At 42.4% G+C, this 19,927-nt stretch overlaps 1 protein-coding gene across 1 annotated transcript in view; it reads right to left on the reverse strand.

Moving 5' to 3' along the window:
* The window catches only part of NOX3 (NADPH oxidase 3), a 55,881-nt gene that overhangs the window by 24,364 nt on the left and 11,590 nt on the right, over positions 1-19,927 (reverse strand). Inside the window, exons 6-10 of the mRNA XM_006197705.2 lie at positions 18,273-18,454; positions 13,867-13,996; positions 8,152-8,244; positions 6,105-6,358; positions 456-618 (exon numbers count right to left, since the gene is read on the reverse strand). Coding sequence (XP_006197767.2) covers positions 456-618; positions 6,105-6,358; positions 8,152-8,244; positions 13,867-13,996; positions 18,273-18,454 — 822 coding nt within the window. The remainder of the gene's footprint in view (positions 1-455; positions 619-6,104; positions 6,359-8,151; positions 8,245-13,866; positions 13,997-18,272; positions 18,455-19,927) is intronic.

Genomic DNA, 19,927 nt, shown 5'->3' on the forward strand with positions numbered 1-19,927 from the left:
CATAAGCAGACAAATGAATCCCAATTGTGGCATTTCTGCTTCTCCTTAAGACCCTGGTCCATGAGATGAAGATGTTGAAATGTATGCTTGCCACCATAGTACCAAGCTAGAGTCTAAGGAAAAGGCTGCCTGTTAATACCGTTCATTGCAGCCCAGTCACACAGCCATTTGCAGCCTGTCCATATTTTACTGACATGAGCAATTACATGTCCTGTAATGGCAATGAAGCAATAAAATTTATGTCTTGTCATCTTTAACAAGATTAGACATAACCCTTCTCATAAATGTAATACTGAATGAAGATTTTTAAGAACATAAGTATAGTTAAGGATCCTTGAGTTTATCCCTCATAGTTAATTAAAACCCTCCCCAGGAATCGGCAGATGATGGATAGAAGGATGTTGAACCTTTTAATTCATGGAAGGGTGAGCTGATGATTCTTTTTTTCCCCATACCTTGCTCAGCTTCAGCTGGGTTTGTGGCTCACAACATTTGTACCAGATGGATTTCAGAAGCGAGGCGAAGGGAGTAACCCCTATTCCTGCAGCAATGCACAGGCTCACGGGATAGTGAAACACATCCGTCAGTGCAGCTCCAAATGGCCCGTCCACTGCCACCCTGCAACCACAAAGTGTGCCATTTGACACCTGCAACACTCCGCTCTTGAAAACAAAGTCACCCTAAACAAGACACGTCCCGTCTGGGATGTGTCTGCAAATGTGTGCAGGGAGCCTGGCTCTGTGCGGAGAATGCCTATTTGGACAGACATGGCGTAGGGGTACCGTGGCCTGCCTCATGGCACAGCCCTTTTTACAGTTCTTAGAAGCTTGTTTTGCCTTCAAGCATCATGAAGGCAGGTAGAAGATACCTTTTCTTTTCCTTCTCTCCTCCCCCTGGCCCCTGCCAGCTGCCTTCAGTGGAAAAAGCAGAAGCATCAAGGTGGTTTAAAAGGCTTATCTGTCCTTTTGTTAATATAATTCTCCCCTGTTTTTATTTATTCCATCCCACATCTTCGTATGTTTATATAATTTTAGTCTAATGGAAGCCATTCATTTGGAGTAAACATAATTTTGGCAAACAAATTTTGACAAACAAAAATTTGTCAGTTCTGTGTAATTTCTGCAACTCATGATTTCAGATTACTTGAACTGGAAATGTATGATAATTAAGCCAGGGGTGGCTCTGATGCTTTGTCTTGGCTTAGCAAGTTTTTCTTTATAAGGAAAATGCGTATTCACGATGGTCTTTAACACGGTCCTAAATGGACTGACCCCTGGATTCTGCTCCATCTCTCATGACCGGTTCTCCACACTGGCTTTCCTTTCATTCCTTAAAGTACATGGTGTCCCCTTGGGCCATGGGGACTTTGCACGTAACAATCGAAGTAATCACTTGGAACCCCAAGTTCTCCAGTTTTTCTCATTTGGTTCGTAGTTACCCTTCCATTGGGTCTTATCCCAATCATCATTTCCCTGGAGAAGTCTTCATGGATTCATTAGACCAAGCTAAACTCCCTCTTAGATAATTTATAACAACACGTATCTCATCAGTTGTAAATTTACAGCTGTGTGGGGTGTGTGTGCGTGATCTGATCTCTGTGTCTGTCTTGGGCACTAGGCTGTAAGGTCTGTGGAGGGAAGGATTACGTCTGTCTTTGCTCACCACCGCATCCCAGAACCTTACATGGTGCGGAGATGTTCAGTAACAATTTATTGAATAAATTGTAAAGGGAATGTTTAAAATATTTCAGTCAGCAGAATGTACTCCAAAGCACACATTTACATATAAACAAAGATATGCTAATTAAAAAGCTTCTGAGTTATTCATAACCATTCCCTAAGGGGTGTCTGTTGGAGGCACCCGAGGTTGGCCCGTTTGTGCTTACTATGTGCTCGTGAAAGTTCAATTGGGTTTATTTTAAAATATTTTATATGCCAGACCTCCTAATAATTCAAATGAACTCTCCTCAAGTTAATTTTAATTAATAAAGCTTTATTACAGATTGATATATGGGAACAGAAGAATAAAAATAAAAGGTCATTAACTAGAAAGTGTTAGTATCTCAGCCCATGATAGATTATTTTATAAATAATTAGCTAACGGGAATTGAGAGAGAAAAAAATGAAACTGTCCACGGTTAAAATATCTTATTGTTAATTGTTTTGATAATTAGTTGTATCTGGGGTTTTATTTGACACTGATTTTAAAAGATACAAACGAAGGAGAATTGTGTCATATAAGCCACAGAAATGTATAATAAACGAATTTCTATATGATTAGAAATGAGAATCTAAGCTGAAGGCAGCAGGAGGAAATACTGAGTCCAACGTCCCATCTAATACAGTGGGCCTTCCTTTCACATCACCGAGCGCTGACCACTTTCTGATGTTAAACTGTAGGGCTCCTAGTTCCATCTAGGGGCAGGTCTAAGCACGTGACGGTTTTTCCTCCTGTCTCACTGAAATCTACCTTCTGCCAATTCATGCCTTTTGCCTTCCTGAGAAACACAAACCAGGTCTGTTCCCTTTCCTGCATCTCAAGCCTTTAAACAGTCGATCTAGCTATCATGACACCCAACTGTCCTTTTTTTGGACCAAAATATCTCCATTTCTCAAGACCTCTCACAATGCTGAATGGGCTTCCTTTGCACAAATTCTTGTTTCTCAAGTTCACTCAGTTACTCCCTGCCTGCTTGGGGTACACATTCTAATAATGCAGCTTAGAAAACGAGTCCCCTTTCCAGCATCCATGTGATGCTGTTCTTCGTGGCTTCTGGTCAGCAGCATCCCCACCCTCCTCATCAGCCTCCGGTCTTGTCTCTCTGCATCCAAGCCTTTTATTGATCCACATCTTCCCTGACTGACCATCACTTTCCTTGTCACCTCTGTGGCAGATGACCTTTCTTATTTTGCTAATAATAATAGTAGCTTAACTTTATTTTTTTTTTACTATGTATTATGCTAAGGGCTTCATACGGACTCATATTTAATGCTACACAAAGCCCTACATCCTATAATTATCACCTCTTCTTACAGACGAGGAAACTGAGGCAGGTCTCAGATACATTCTCCAAGATCACATGCAAAATCAGACTTTGAACCCAGGCTGTTAGACGCTGGAGCCCCTGGCTCTGGGCAGTAGGTTAAATCGCTGGAAACTCTAGTACCGACTCCGAAAAATTCCTCCATTTTACTTCAGAAGGAAAGGTCTTTAAGAAGAGCTCGCATGCCTCCTTTTTCCTGAGCTCAGAGGAAAAGCCTCCCTGCTCTTTGTTTATCTTTCCTTCTCCTCTTGGGCTCCTCGGGTCCTGAGGCTGGATGAAATCCTTCTTGGATCCAAAGCAGTGCAACAATGGTGGTGCTCTCCCAAGTGTGTCTGATTGAATCCAAAATTAAAGCAGTGCTGAGAGGTTAAATCATCGAAGGTAGTTCGATAAAATTCTGATTCTTTATATGCTGAAGATTAAACAAATTCTAGGTTTTTGGAGGGTTTACTACTAATCTGTGTGCCAACACATACACAGGGACAAGGGGCAAACAAATTGAACAAATTGAAGGGAAGTTGCACTGTATACCAGGACTCATTTTTATTCACTCAGTAAATATTTACTGAGTACCAGCTAAGGGTTAGGGCTTGTTCTAGGCTCTGGAGATGGCAAAGTGAACCAGACAGAGTCCTTTTCCTTGTGGGACTTCCATTCTTGCATGGGGAGGTAAATGAGACAAATAACAAGCTGACATTTAGTGTGTCAGGTGGAGAGGAAGAAAGTAAGGCCCGGGCATAGTGACCAGGAGTGTGGAGACTCTGGGGAAGTGAGGGAACAGCTGGACAGAGATCTGGGGAAGAGTGTGCCAGGGAGAGGGAACAGCAATGGCAAAGGCACGGAGGAAAGTGTGCTCGGTGTGGGAGAGGAACAAGAGGCTGGAAGAATGGCTGAGTGCCGTGAGGGGGGCTGAAGGGGGCGGAGGAGCCCAGGGAGACCTGGGGGCCAGATCACACCTGGCCTTGAGCTGAAGATGCGCTCCATAGACAGAAAGCACGTGACTATGGAGAAACACGTCCGGAGCGCCTGCTGGGGGACTGGCTGAAATGCTAGCTGGTTCTTGAAGGGGAGGGTTGGTTGACGGAACAGATGACTATATACCTTCAGAGCAGAAGCCAGTCTAGCAAACAGGATGAAGGTATCCATCTTGGCAATGCCGAGGGAGGGCAGGGACCAGGGTGTGTATGCGTGTGCGTGTGTGTGCGCAGATGATGTCTGTACTTGGTTTGTCATGGTACCACCTTTCAGTACTCATGTTTGAAATGAGGGCTGTGGCTCTTCCCACCCACTGAGACCATCAAGCCCAGTGCTACGCCGTTATAGCTCAGTGTCCCACGGGAAGACAGAAGGAGGAACAATAAGCTGATTAGAGTCTGTGCCTTATATTTATTCTGGTGCCTCGTTTACCACCTGTAAATATTTGTTAAATTAAATGAGCGGAAGCATCTATTTTGGGTCCAGGTATTCATTCCCCATCGAGTATTTACTCTGTACCCACTACGTGTCAGACACTGTTCTAGGCCCGGGACGTACTGAGTAGGACAGACAGCACCCTGCCCTTAGGAAGTGCCATTCTAAGCCAGTCCCCACAGTGTTCACCACAAAACGTCTTACAGCCGTGGCCACTGCCTGGCAGTTCCTGATACCCTCCGAGGATGGCTGGAGAGGGGATCTCCTGACGCTTTTTTTGAAATATCAAATTCTTTCACAATGTTTCTTGAAACACTTTTTGTCACATTCCTGTTCTTCTGGGCCCCTAAACATGGGCTTTGTGTGCTTATGGGGTAACCCTGCAGTAGGAGGGAGGCTCGACTTGAAGCCACTGTTTACTAAAAGGCTCCAAGGCGAGGTGATTTACTGGGACTTCCGTCATGTCCCCAGGCTTTTCTGAATAGGTTGTTCTTTTGGATCGAGTTGTGTCCCCAGTTGAAATGTTGAAATCCCAACACTCAATACCTTAGGATGTGACCTCTTTTGGAAATAGGGTTGCTGCAGATGTAATTAGTCAAGTTAAGATGAGGTCATTCAGGAGGAAGGTGGGCCCTTCATCCAGTATGACTGGTGTCTTTAGAAGGGACCACCGAGACCCAGACACAGGAGGGGAGGACACCACGTGACAACATAGGCAGAGACTGAACTGCCACAGCTGCAGCCAAGGAGCTTCAAGGATGGCTGGCCAACCACCAAGAGTTAGGAAGGGCCAGGGAAGGATTACTTCTCATGGCTTTCAGAGGGAGTGCAGCTCTGCTGACACCTCGATTTCAGACCTGCCGTCTCCAGAACCGTGAGAGAATCCATTTCTGTTGCTCTCAGTCCCCCAGTTCATGGCACCTTGCTACGACAACCCTAGAAAATGACAGATGGTGTCCGTGCTCTTCCAGCCTTCTCAGATCTATCTCTTCTCACATCCTCCTTGTAGAAAAGCTAAATTACCTGTTCGCACGCCAATGCTGAGTCCACTAGACCACTTGAAGCCTGAGAGACTGGAGGCCGTGTTTTGCCATCTCTGTATTTCTAGCACACAGTGGAGGCTCCTTAGTTCTTCTGCACACACTAACTTTCTTGGTTCAGATTATTTTGTGATCTTTATGATTTTATTTTTCAGTCTAATTGTTTAGCTCTTTCTCCAGAGTATGGGGCCTGTGAGATTAATTTGGGCCATAAAGCACCCTTCTTATGAAGACCTAACCTTCCAAACTTTACAAATATAGCTGAGAAACCTCCGACCATGACAGCAAAAAGTTCACAGGGCTGCCTTACTCATCACAGCTGCTTATGATTCTCCAAGTCATGTTTTGGAGCCTGGAAAGCAAAATGTTCCCTTTCCCCGGATCATCACCTGCCTTTGTTGACCAGTTGTTTTTTAAAGAAATGTACTTGCTTCTACTAGAAATCTACTGAATTACACTTTTTTAATAGAGAGTCTCAACTTTTAAAAATGGATTCAAATTTACCAGCAAGAATCAAGATGTCACTGAAATTTGTTAGCCTGTTGATGCTCTGCAAGGCCCTGCTTTTTCTAATATTCTAACTTACACGTAAAAAAGAAACGGGTTCCCACCTGGGCAGGCTCCGCGGCCCCTGCAGAGGCTGTCCGTCTGCCCCAAAGGCTTTACACAAAGCTTCTGTCCAGTCTCCTGCTGCCCGGACGTGCACACTGAAGAAATCCTCCTGGGGAGCGGAGGTGAGGGTGAAGGGGTGCCACTCCAGCGAGGATATGGATGGGCACTGAAGCAGGATGTACTGCCCCGGCACCATTTTAAAGTTACGCTTTTTCATGCGAAGTTCCAGGACTCCAGATGGATGGCTTACCACCTAAATCAGAGCGAGAGAGTTCTTCTTTTCACTCAGGTTAAATAAGAAGAAAATGACCTTCATTCCATCAAAGATTTCAAAAATGTTTAAATCAGCTTTTTTTGAGGGATAATTTACATATACCATTCACTACGCATTTCCAAGCATTTTTTTTGCCCTCGCTTTGGAGTCTGGGTTGGCAACTCCGGTAAGAATGAATTGATCTCCTTCAGAGTGCTAGGTCTGGAATCTGGGCAGCTGTGCCCAGGTGCAAAGTGGTGTCGGGCACGTGACTTTATGTCTCTGGCGGCCACACTTTCGGTTAGCAGGCCCAATTAATTTCAGGCCCAAGAGAATATAAGCTAGCATACCATAACGTAGCATTTAATTATGCTTAAAGTTATTAAAATCATCATGAATTAATGTCATGTTTTAAAACATGGGTCCAGTTTGTTACCGTTTTCAACGATGGGCATTTTTCTAATCCCTTGTGAATTAACCCTAGGATTTCTTCATTATAATTGAAAAATAATCTTCAAACTCAGCCTGAAATGGTTGGTTGGTTTGGTTTGATTTTTGTCAAGTCTCATCCAATCTCCTCCCAAAGCACCAAGTTTTAGATGTAAGAGAGCACCATTGCTTTTTAAAGGGCTCTATAACTTGCTGCTTACTGGAGACAAAGAACTAATTTCCCTTCTTAGAGTTCCCCCTTGTTTCCAGGCCCCCATGTCTTCTTTTGTGGCAGGAGGTATAAGGGAATGAAATCTACTGTCTAGATCTTGTGACAGTATTTTTCCGTTCAGCAGAGAATTTCACAGCATTTTCATCATTAATTCCATTTCTCCTCCCCCTACTGATACTCGTTCGGATTCTGCCGTTAAATGGTCTCCCTAGTAACAGCTCTAGCAGATTTCCAGAAGTTTTACTGTCTGGCTTTTGATACAGTCTGATATCCTTTGGTGCTTAACTTAAAAACAGCGACCCAGAATCAGCTTAAATCAGAAATATGAAGCAATTTCTAGGCATCTGCTTTCATGAAGACAGTTAAAGAGATAGAGTATTCTGTTGTTAATCTTGTATTAGCAAAATCTTATGGGTTTGGTTAGCAGAGAATTACTTCTGTGATGTTGAAAAACGGGGGGGAGAGGACTGGGTAACTTTTCAGTCTCCTAGGCATGGGTTCTTGATTTAACTGCTCACATCTCCCTCCAACATGAGGCAAAAATTGAAGAGCTGTGAAGAGGGATGGCAAAATTGGAAAACACTATCACCATGCTTTCATTCACTAGAGTACTGCCCCTTAAAAATCCTCTGTCTCCATTTTGAACCCTCAGCTCCCTTTCCCCCTCTAAACGTGAGGCTGACTGTTCCCCCACCTTCTGCTTAGTGATTCCAAGTGTGAGTGTGTGTATTTGAAAATACATGCTTATTATTCACATATTTGCAACCTCCGTGCCTTTATGTGGTGGAGGAAGTGACGATACTGTAAGTTGCTATGACCAAGATAAAGCACGCTCAGCCCCGCTGCCTTTCCCCCTAGAGAGAAATGGACATAAAGAGAAACAGGGGTGACTCCAGTGCTGTGCCACCACCTTCATCAGAATTCTGTGTACCAGTGCAGAGCCCTGATCCCTGTCTTCAGTAAAACGAGTCACACTAAAAGATGCACAGGATACAAGCAATTATTAGAACAGAAAATGAGCCTCTAAATTACAGACCGTTCTGCAATAAAAATGGCAAGTTAAAAACTTGGGCTAATAAAAAATGTTCATCTACACTCAGGTTTTTATTCAGACATAAACCTACATACATACCTTAGTAATGACAACCTCTTGTTGAAATCGCCAGCACCTAATTATTCTTTCACATGCATACAGGACCACAGGGCCTAAAACCCATTTCCAAGCCTGCAGAGAGCAGCAGAGAGAGGCAAAGGAAATGAAAATAGAATCCAAATATTTTCAATTTGAGCCAATCAATATATAACATGATGGGGTTTAGACATTTTCCTTTAACTTTGGGCCAGTTATCAACTACAAGGATGTCTCCTTGTATTAACTACTATAACATTCAATTATTCCTTGAGGTCTACAAGCTTATTTAAGAGATTAAACTCTTCTGTATTGGTTTTTATGCTTACTTGATCAATGGTGCCTTTATGTAATTAGAAATAATTGAATTTGCAAAGAAGTAAGAAAGCAGATTGATGTTTATGTTACGTATGATAGGGTCATAAATGCTCCCAAACTCAGCCAAAGTCAAAGGCTTACAAACCACATTAGTGAATCAACATGGGGCATAAGAAATCCAATAAAAACACTTCGAAGAGTAATTTTGGGGGCCAAAAATGCATTACAACTTGGGGAGGGTCTGCAAAGCAACTCACGCACCCCCCCCACACACATGTGCACAGCCAATGTTATTTGGAATAAAACATAAAGCTAGTTTCTCAGCACTTTAAATGTAGGTTGGCAGAATTGGAACAAAAGCCTCAACACTTGTCTGGAGAATTGTGACAAGGAAGATTTCCATTGTGTTAACCCCTGATGAGTATAATCTGCATTATCGACGCTCAGTCTACCAGCAGGCTACCCTTGTAGCAGGGGTCGGGTGACAACAGAAGGTATCTGCTTCCCCTAAAAGGGGAGGAAAGGGAACTTAAAATTTTTGAAGATATAAACTAGGTTTGATGTCAAAGAACCTTCTGAGGCATAGTCTCTTTATTTTACAGAAGAGGAAACTAAGGCTCAGCAAGATGAAACACACTGTCCAGGGTCACAAAGGCAATGAGTAGGGTGCCCAGTGAAGACGTGAACGCCGGTGGGCCTGCCCACCCGCTGTCCTCTTCCCATGTAATCACAGTTCTTTCTGTCCAGAGCTGACATTGGAAGGGACACTTACTTTATAAAACATTTGAGACTTATTAATTCATTGAATTTTAGGATGATAAGGGTTCTTGGAAATCTAGTCCAGTTTTTTAAATTAAGGTATAACTGATTTACAGTGTTGTGTTAGTTTTTGGTGTACACCATAGTGATTCACTTGTATATACATATACATATATATATATATATATATATATATGTGATGTATATATATATACATATACATATATATTCTTTTTCAGATTCTTTTCTATTATAGGTTATTACAAGATATTGAATATTATTAATAGTTCCCTGTGCTATACAGTAGGTCCTGTTGTTCATCTATTTTATATACGTAGTTTGTATCTGTTAATTCCTAACTCTCAATTTATCCCTCCCCCCTTCCCCTTTGGTGACCATAAGTTCATTTTCTATGTCTATGAGTCTATTTCTGTTTTGTAATATGTTCATTTGTCTCATTTTTTTTAGATTCTATGTATAAGTGATATCATATGATATTTGTCTTTCTCTGTCTGACTTACTTTACTTAGTATGATAATCTCTAGGTCCATCCATGTTGCTGAAATGGTATTGTTTCATTCTTTTTTATGGCTGAGTAGTATTCCATTGTGTATATATATCACATCTTGTTTATTCATTCATCTGTCAATAGACATTTGAGTTGCTTCCATGTCTTGGCTATTGTAAATAGTGCTGCTATGAACTTTACGGTGCATATATCTTTTTGAATTAGAGTTTTTGTCTTTTACAGATATATGCCCAGGAGTGGGATTGCTGGATCATATAGTAAGTCTATTTTTAGTTTTTTAAGGAATCTCCGTACTGGAAAAAACATAAGACTCTGGGAATGGGTGTTAGTTGCCTAGGCAGACAGAGAGAGGTCAGAGTCAGGACTAGAACGCAAGCCTTCTCTTCATTTCCCTAAATCCCCTCCTTGGTATTTTAAATCCAGCGGACCTTACTCTTGGAATACTATCTTAAGAGCAGGAAGGGCGTCCCCTTCTCTTGAACTCAGAAAGTCACTTAACCTTTACTGATTGACTCACCATCTTCCTTGCTCATTCCTCCCCTACCCATTGTCCTGCTCCATCTTTTCCATTGACAGGTCACAAGCCCTTCAGCATCACTTTTGCTTTTGTTGTCTTTCTTGTTTCTTCCAAATCTCTTTTGTTTATTTCTGGGTCTGTCTTCATGGCACCTTTTCTCACCTACATCAACCTTCTCTGCTTTTTCCCTGGGAGCCTCTTGTTTGCCTGATAAAGGCTGGATTTCTGTAGGCAACACAAAGCAATTTGACCCACTTATTCTTTTTCTGCCTCAGTGGGGTTCAGCAACGTGTTCAGAATATCAGAGGGAAGAAAACCTTTTGTCCACCTATGCTGTGGGTGAGGCGGTGATGATGATCAGAGTAAGGGAAAAAGCAGGAAGGGGTAGACTTGAAGGATGGGGTTGGACCAAAGCAGTGAATCCTTAGGTCTCTGATGCTCGAATGAACCAGAAAGTATTTTGAAAATTGGTTTGGTTATTTACAGAAATGATAGCAAGAATGCCATTCTTTCAATATGAGCCTAGAGAGAGATTTGTAAAAACACTCACATAGTCTGACGTATTTTTACAAATAATCTTCTACGCCCGTTTTAGAAAAGTTTGAGACATCACACACTTCATTTTGGTGATGTCAAATCAGTCATGGGCTCTGCTTTTTCCATGTTGATAAAACAGAATGGATTATTTTTCTTTGTACAGTTATTCAGGAAGGAGAATGTGAGCTATTAATCCTCCGCTCTGTTCTATCTAGTATAAAAATTGTTCCAGGAGGAGAAAACCCAGTTTAGTTACACTGCGCTCCTCATGGAGCCCCTGGAAGTTAGGGGGAAGGGAGAGGGTGGCCAGAGATGCATATGTGAAGATCATCCTAGCAGTGAGGACCAGGGGAGGCAAGAGTGAGTGAAGACGGGGAGGCACACCCCACAGCAGGAGGAGCACATGGCTAGCGAGGTTGAAACTGGACTGGGTCTCAGAAGACCTGGCTTCTACTCTTGGGGGCACCACCCCTCACCCTATGCCTTTAGGAAAATCTTAGGTCTTTTTATGTTCAAATTGTCTGTTTTGTAACATGGAGAGTTGAAAGAAGCTATTATTTGGGTTCCTTCCAAGCTATTAAATGCTTTAGTCCCAGAGATAAATATAAATATATGTACTTGTAGACAGCGGCAGAGAGCTGACCAAATGAGGAGTGAGATTCAGAATGAATGTTGAAGAGAGCAGAGGTGAAAGTTCACGGCCACAGAATTAGGAGCTCTGGCTCCTTGATGTGATTTTGCGAGGAAAGCCCTTTGTGATCGTAGATAAGAAATGAAAACTCCTTGGACATCAATTTCTCCATCTATTAAATAAAGGGGCAGGGCTATTTAGTATCTAAGTTTCTTTAATGCTAAAATACTCTGTGGATTCTTAGCTTTATTTTTTCTTCTCCAAAAATACTCAAAAAGTCACGGGACAGTGAGTATTTTATGATAGAAATAAAACCATGTTGATTTAAAAGCTGCAGTAATGAAACTTGTTTCCTCCACTTTCACTCCTGGTTTTTCATTCCTACCAGAAAATAAGAACATGCTGGCTTTGATTTTATTTTATGTGTGTGTTTATGAATGGCCTCTTTTTCTAGACAATGAGATTTCCAGGGGCTGGAACCACATCCCTGAATCTTGCTTCTAGTGCAACGTGGAGTATATAACAGCCACTTGGCAAATGTTTGCTGAATTGACTCTGCCTTGGTTACAGCTTTTCCCTATATCGCTGACGTCATTCCCTAGTAATTAAAAAAGTGTCAGCTATATCATTATTATTATTTGTTAATGTTGTGGTTAAATGAAATAAGATGCTTTTTTAGCCCAGGAAGACCAGGCATCTTTTGAGATGGATTGCAAGAGGAATTCTAGAATCTGGAGTCCTGCACGTGTCTGTGAGTTTGGGTAGAAGGAAGGAGTGAGACAGGAGGGGGAGATGGGGATTGCAAAGTATAATTTGTTCCTTTGCTTAGTTCAGTTTGTATGAGGTGGTGTACAAAGCATTCTCAGCCCTAGCATGGGTAGAGTGCACCACTGAAGGTGAACTGATAAATATTCTGTTAAGAAAAGCGCCATGAAAATGCACCGAGTTCAGAGAGGCAAAGAGGAAGAGATGGAGTCCTGCAAAGAGGAGGTGGGGGTGATGCAGTGAAGTGCGGGAACTCTTCCTTGTCCTTCGGATGCCTTTTGGATTCACAGTGTCTCTAAGGCATCGGAGAGAATACTGTACAGTTCAGCCAAGCGGTAATTGCACAGCCCACACACGCTTTGAATCAGGATCCATTAAAAATAATGGGAAAGAATGACAACATGAGTTTGGGTGTGCAAGGAGGTGTAGCAGGGGAGAGGGAACAGAGAGATGGGTAAGTTCCCCCCTTTTAATGATAATTAATGTTAGCATCCACTACTGGGAGCAGGCTCGAGTCTGTATTCATGAGGTGTGGGAGAGTATTGATTTTTTTATGGAGACACTGTAGCTGAAAATTTGAGAGAGGCATTCATGTTCCTCATTAATATGCAGGCTGGGTAGTGGCTACCGATAGTTGAGTTTAAGACACAGACAATCTATACTGGCCATTAAAAGAACCACAGTCTAATGGACACATCTATTCCAGTTCTCTCAGTTTCAAACATTCTTCCTAGCAGTTTCCACCCTTAAAATCCATGCTTAAATTAATATAGTTGAGGATTTTGGAAAAAGTCAATCATTATATTCCTCATAGGTTGATGACTTAATTTCCTGAATTGTCACCATTTATAGACTACATTATTATCCCATTTTTTTATGATACATATTTTTTGGCACTTGTTTCCTTCTAGTATTAATCTGCTGGCTTCGTTTACTGGCTTGCGTGCCTTACGCGGCTGTCCCAAGGTTTGCGTTATTCTAAGACACCTGAGGAGACCAGAGAAGATTATCATTTCTATTTATCTATGCCACCAACTCCAATGCTTACAGCATACCTGGGAAATCTTACTTTTGAGATCGTGTGGACATTATCGTTTACTCTAATTAAGTCTATTTTGAGCAAATATTGTCATTATTTCAGTTTTAGAGGCTTAATTAGAACAGGAGGTCGATGCATATAAGCTCAAAATGTTTCCATCTCAAAAATGGTGGAAAGAAAGAAGGCACACTTATAAAGAGGGCACGATTCTCATTTGGTTGTTGCTTAACGTTCCTTTGAGATGGGATGCTATTAATTCTCAGAAAGGACAGGGGAGATGCTCTGGGGGCAGGGGAGCTGTGCGCGCAGCGGGGGGGGGGGCGACCAAACGGCTTGCCGACTCCCCCAGAGACATTTACTGTGCTTGGGGGACTACGAATTCCCACACCCAGACATCCATTTTTAAATGTAAGTAGAAGAACACATTTCCAAACGAACAGAGTGCTTTTGGCAGTAAACCTCTCTTAAAATTATCCATAACTCGATTTCTCCATTAGCACACTTAATAAAGAGTTGGCTTTGTCTAGGGGTGACATGGGCTGTTCTTTTTTCAAACCTATAAAAGCTCAGCTATTTCAAGTGTGGCGACAGCTATTTTTAAAAGGGCCTGGGTTCATTCTTACCGAAGGTTCCTTGCCAGAAAATTGAGGCACGGGGCACCGGGCGGCTGTGTGCCACTCGACGTGGTGATCTCTGCAGAAGGTGACGTTGTGCCGCGACAGACTCTCGGGGGTTTGACCTCGGACAATCCGCCTTGCCATTAAACAAAACAAAACAAAACCCCCAAGTTTGAAATTGATTTTGTGCAGTCTTGTGACACCACAGATAGTATTCTATGGTGGGCTCTGGAATAACCCTTCCTCTGTCTTGAAATCTGGGCTCTGGGGCTTTTCCCTTCGCATCTTTAAAAATAGGAATATAAGTAGTTTCCAGTAACTTTGAAGATCCCAGAAAAGAAGTAAGTGCCCCTCTGTGGTATCCTGTGTTAAATTGAAAGTGTCTATATTAGAGAATTCATAATGAAGGAAAATTGTTTGAACACATCCTTTTGTAGACTGTTGAATTTAATTAGGTTACATCTTGTCCTGATTGCTGATTTGGGCTAATTGGCTAACTTTGTGTTATGTGGGTCTTCTTCAAATATATTGAACTTTGACCCTTCCTGGTTTGTTTCTGAGCACCTAGAAGTTGTCAAGTGAAGAAGTCAAAAGAAGTGCCCCGAATAATGGTATTTTCCCCTCCAGTGACCCTTAGCGGGCTTAGTATTTGACAGGGTCAAAATAGGTCAGCGTGAAATGTGTCTTCAAGATGATATTGTTGAATTTGAGAGCGAAAAAGGAAGTTGGCCTTCGTGAGCGGAGCACTGGATTGAGAGTCCAGTGATCCTGCCAGACTGTATTTGCCACAAATGCAGTACCGATTCACCTTTGACAAGTTGCTTAGGTACAAATTCCTCTGTTCACCCATCGGTGCACAGGCTATGAAGCATGTCACATCAGGGTCATGTAATCTAAGACCTGCTCAATTCCTAGGTGTTTATGAATAAAATACATTGATTTGTTTTTGAGGAACATGGCCCCCACAGGCTGAGAACAGGTAGCATCACACAGTGCAGGTCCTGGGTAGCCTGGTGGAGTGACATGTCCTCTGCTGCACGGTAGGGCCTAGGATGAAGCTTTGGCAATGCCCTTGGAAACAGATCCTGGCCTTTGTCCCAGCCTGTCCTCTGGAAGTCATCCAACCTGATAACATCCCTCTGAGTTAGATGAGCAAATCTATCTGTGAATCTCCCATGAGCAAGTAATGCGCAGACACGGGAAGGGTGAAGAAAAAACAGGAGCCGGAGGAAAAGAACCCATAAATTTTAACACTTTCATTCTCAGGCCTTGGGCAACCTTTCTTATATTATCCAAAGAAACCTCAGAACATTTCTCAAATGCAGTTAAGTATCTTTTAAAAAATTTTACACTTTTTATGTCTTCATCTATGCCATCCCATAATAGGAAGATTAGTGAGGTTTAACACATTCCAATAATCCTGCTTTACTTGGCGTTTTGTATAGAATTTGCAAATTACTTTCTGCTGTAAACAGTAGCTGTGGAACACTTCAAGCTGAGAAGATTAAATGAGGCCCTGATCCCCAAAAAAGCCTTTCAACTAAGTTTAAGTGACTAAAAAATTTCATCTTATGAAATGTTATTTCAATATCAAAAAAATATCTCCTGTGAAACGCAGCCTATGGAAATCCTCCTGTGCTTCTGCAATGCCCCAGGGTGGGGATGCAGGGGAGGGAGGATCAGGGCGAGGCCACTGTCATTTCTGTGAAGAGGACTTGCAGTCGCACGTGGATATGACGAGCCTCCCGGATGGACTACAGGGGTTAACCCCCTGGCCTCGGCAGAAGAACCCACAGAGGAAGGAAGGCCTGGCAGCCTTTGGGGTGAAACACATGCCATCCACCCCACCTTCCAAAGACAGAAGTTAGTGTGAGGGATTACACATTCCAAAGAGTCAACTACAGATATTTTAAAGTTAAAAGGAACTAGAAAGCCTTTAGTCAGGCAGCAGCAGCATAAATCTGCATATTGAGTGGTTAGGTTTCTAAAAATCAGCAGAGGAATGGCGGTTTTTTAGGGTCACATATGCCCCCCAGGGGCAATTTTTCCTTCTCCCATGTCTGTGTCAGACAAGCCAATGGATGGTGCGGGAGCTGTTAATCCAGCAGGGGCAGCAGCAGAAGGGGACCCCCTTTAAGAAGTGGGGGGCTGGGCTGGGAGGAGCTTCTAGTGTGGGTGGGGGGAGACTGGAGGAGGCGGTTGACCTGTGGAGGTCAGATTTAGAAGAGCTGCCACGGGGTCCCGCACGGGACCACAGTCACCCCAAAGTGTGTGACTTGCTAGGCCACGCAGTCTCTGTGGCCATGTGTTTGCTCCTCCAGGTCCCACCCCTGAGACCAGGCCCCTCGGCCCTCAGCAGCTGCCATGGCGGGAGAACGCTGTGCAGGACCAGGTATCCTGCAGGTGTGGGAAGCGGCAGCAGCGCTGCTGGTAAAGCCATGTGAGTGTCGATGCATTTTATGCAGGAAAGTAGAGATGTGCTTTCTGCCCTGGAACTTCTCTCCGGGGCTTGTTACAAGTAGAGGTTTGGTAGTCTGAAGACTGGTGTCCTAGGTCTGACTCTGCCGTCTATTTGTCCTGGGATCTTGAGTGAATCACTTAACCCTCTGAACGGCCATTTCCTCCTTATGAAATGGGGATAACAGCACCATCTCCACTGGACAGGACTGTTGTAGGGGTCAAATTGATCATGCGTATAAATGTGCCTTGAAAATTTAACATAAGGGAAAAGGCATCAATTTATGGAATAATTAATATGGGACAAACTAGTGTACAGACATCAATTGGTTAATTGGCCTAGAGCCATTTTGGTAATATTTGAAGAATTAAAAACATTTTATTTGAAGGTGCTATACTTTGGGTGCTGCTGTAACTTCCTGATGAAGAAATTAAGTGTGTCAGGTGCGTGTTGAATGCCAGACCAGCATTTTATGGGATGTTTGAGCAAAAAGGAATCCTAGAGGTCAGATGGGGAAACTGAGGTCCAGAGCATATAAAAGGCTTGCACTAGTGGCAGAGCCGAGGTCAGACTGGCCATTTCACACACTGTCCCCTCCCCTACACGGGGTTCCCTAGTGATGATTTTGGTTACGCAGAAGTAAAATCAGGTGTCAAAATTGTATATCCTGATTGAGTTCCAGCCACTGGAATGTGGGTGAGATCAACATGTGCTCCTTCTAAGCCTCTCCCATAGAACTTCTCTTGGATTCCTTCTCCATTCACTGGCTGAGTAGAGAAGACTCCAAGAAACTAAATGAGGGAGGAGCCATAGGGTGGAGGGAGCCTGGGTCCCTGAATGACTGTGAAGAAGAACTTGCTGGCTGATGGCTCTGCAGCCACTGAGACTTGGGGGTTGTCTGTTACAGCAGCTAATGCTGCCTATCCTGACTGATACAGAAGAGATGGGGAAGGTGAGAAGTAGGTCTCTTCTTTTACACAGAGGAATCCAGAGGGAGATCTCAACTCAGCAGTGTCTAGATGCCAGCTGCAGGGACACAGCACAGGGGCATGAAATAATTCTTCCTGTGACATCAGTGTGGTGGACAAGCCCAGGGAAGGACAGAAGGGCTTCACTACCCACTGGGAATAGGTACCAGAGCAGGGGCACCTGAAGTCAAGCCAGAAATTCCATATTTTTAAAAACAAGACAAAAAACTGGAAGAAAAATAAATAAATAAATAAATAAATAAATAAATAAATAAATAAATAAATAAAATAATGAGAGGGGGGAAAAAGATGATTGGAACTTCATCTTGAAAAATAAATCAAAAATCATAAAAATTAAAAATAAAGTAAGTTCCTTTTCATTTACCAAATTGTGGTAACTCTGCTCTAATTCTTAAAGCAGACAAAAGACAGAATGATGCTTTTCTTTTACTTTCTATATTTTTTTCTCAAAAAAAGATTGCCTAAAAAGGTGACGGACACCTTTCCTTTCATATTTGACCATTTGACAGCTCTTACGCTTCAGAGATTTTTTTTTTAATAAAATGTTCAAGAATTAAAAAAAAAGTGTGTGTGTGTGTGTGTGTATTATATATATATTATATATAATATATATATAATATATATATAATATATATATATCTCCTGACTAATCCCATATAAATTGGATTATGGAAATAGGTTCTGAATGAAGCATAGATCTATTGTTATCCAGCATTCATTAAAATTCCTGAATCTTATACACATGTCAAGACTCCCCAACAGGGTTAAATTTAGAGTTAGAGGAAGAATATAGTCCTGCATCATCTGTTATTAAAAAGGTGTTTGCCACAGTGAATGTGCTTTTTCACATATTCTGTGTGTCCAGTAGTCCCACACGTTACATTCCTCCATCCAAAAGGCATTCTAAGACTATTTTGAGGTTCATGGAGATAAAATCTTACACACTGAGCACTGTCTGGACTCACCCTGCCCCGTGGACAGCCAGACTGATAAATAAGACGATGAAAACATGGTGTGTGTACCAGAACAACTCATAGGATGCCTGCCGGATGAACTCGGTGGAAGAGGTCATGATCAAGGTCAAAGCCAGAGAGATCAACAGGCCCGAAATGCCTGAGATGGTCGTCAGAGTCTCAGTGATCGTGCTCTAAAAGAAACAAACGCCATGATGTTAATGTCTCAGTCCCAGGTTCGCATTTTAGGATCAATATTTTAGAGTCCACACAGGGAGCAATTCAAAATTCTCTAATCAGAAGCATATTAGCCTCCAAAAGAGTCCCCTCACACCTCAAGCTTCTCGTCCTCATCTCTGCTCCACGTTCACTATGCTCAGATTTTGTCCAGTGCCATTTCATGAACCGTTTTTTTTTTCCCATCTGTATAAATCAATTGTCATGTTGAGGTTATTACATTGAATTGAAATGAGGACAATGTATAAAAATGCATTTTAAGATGAAATACTGCGAAATAAAGTTGAGTTTCAAGTTTTTAATTTTCAAAATAAAAATGAGGATCACCATCTAACATAAGATGCTAATTGCACCTTAACATCAATAAACAAGTCTTCTGGAGCGGGCCCTCAGGGGCATTCCTCACAAAGCAGATGCATACTCTGCTCCCCGGGCAGGTAGGCCTGGTTCTTGCTTCTTAATTGGAAGGCCCATGACTTGCATTCTTTCCTGCTACCTCAGGAGGCTTGGAATAAGGCTTTGTAAATCCCAGGCGATCAATAAAGATACAGCTATTCTTCTCAGACAGACACTGCCAACAGGCCGGAATTCTGACCTGTGAGTGCAGAAGATGGCTACATAGCCTTGTAGAGTATGAATCACAAAGCATTTTGTTTTCATTGTGAGTTTCCCATATTCTGGCCATATCATTAGCATGCACGCTTTGTGGTGCTGTCCTCGAGACAACCATCGGCTCGGTAAGCTCACACTCTATCTTTTGTCAGTGAAATCTCATTAATTTAGGCTGCTTTGAGATCGCCCGGTAATTTGGACAGGGACTTCTCCGTTGTTTATCTTTAGTTCGTAGAGCAAACAGTGGAAATAAAACTGAAAGGGGTATGTCTAAACCATTTAAGAGACTTGTTTTCAAGTGTACTCAGGCATTTTAAAAATCCATTTACATCATACGATGTGCTAATTTCAAATCATTCTTCTTTTGCTTATTAAAGGAAATCCCCACTTCCCTCTTCTTGTGACATGTTTATAGAGTGGCTTGAGTTGCTATGTATCCTCTAAAACAATTCCACTGTGTCTCTTTAGAAACACTCTACGAGGTACACTTTATTACTGATACCCACCTTTCTCCAAATACCCCAAATTAGAGGGCTTCCTGAACTTAATTAGTACTTACATAATATATTGCTTCTAAAATTCACAATAACTATATTGAGAATAGCTTAGCCATTTCCTTAAATTGCTTTCAAAGTATTTGTAATAAGTACGACTTATTATACAGTCTCTTCAAAATGTTGAGATTTATTCTTGGGCGTGTGTAGCAATGAACTTTCCAGAGCCTTGGTTGGGGAAAGAGTTAATCCGAGTAGGTGCCCAGATAAAATGCAGCGGCTCAAATGAGCACGGCAGACGGCCCACCCCCACAGGCTTATGGC

The sequence above is a fragment of the Vicugna pacos genome, chromosome 8 (genome assembly GCF_048564905.1).
Source record: "Vicugna pacos chromosome 8, VicPac4, whole genome shotgun sequence".
Classification (NCBI taxonomy): Eukaryota; Metazoa; Chordata; class Mammalia; order Artiodactyla; family Camelidae; genus Vicugna; species Vicugna pacos.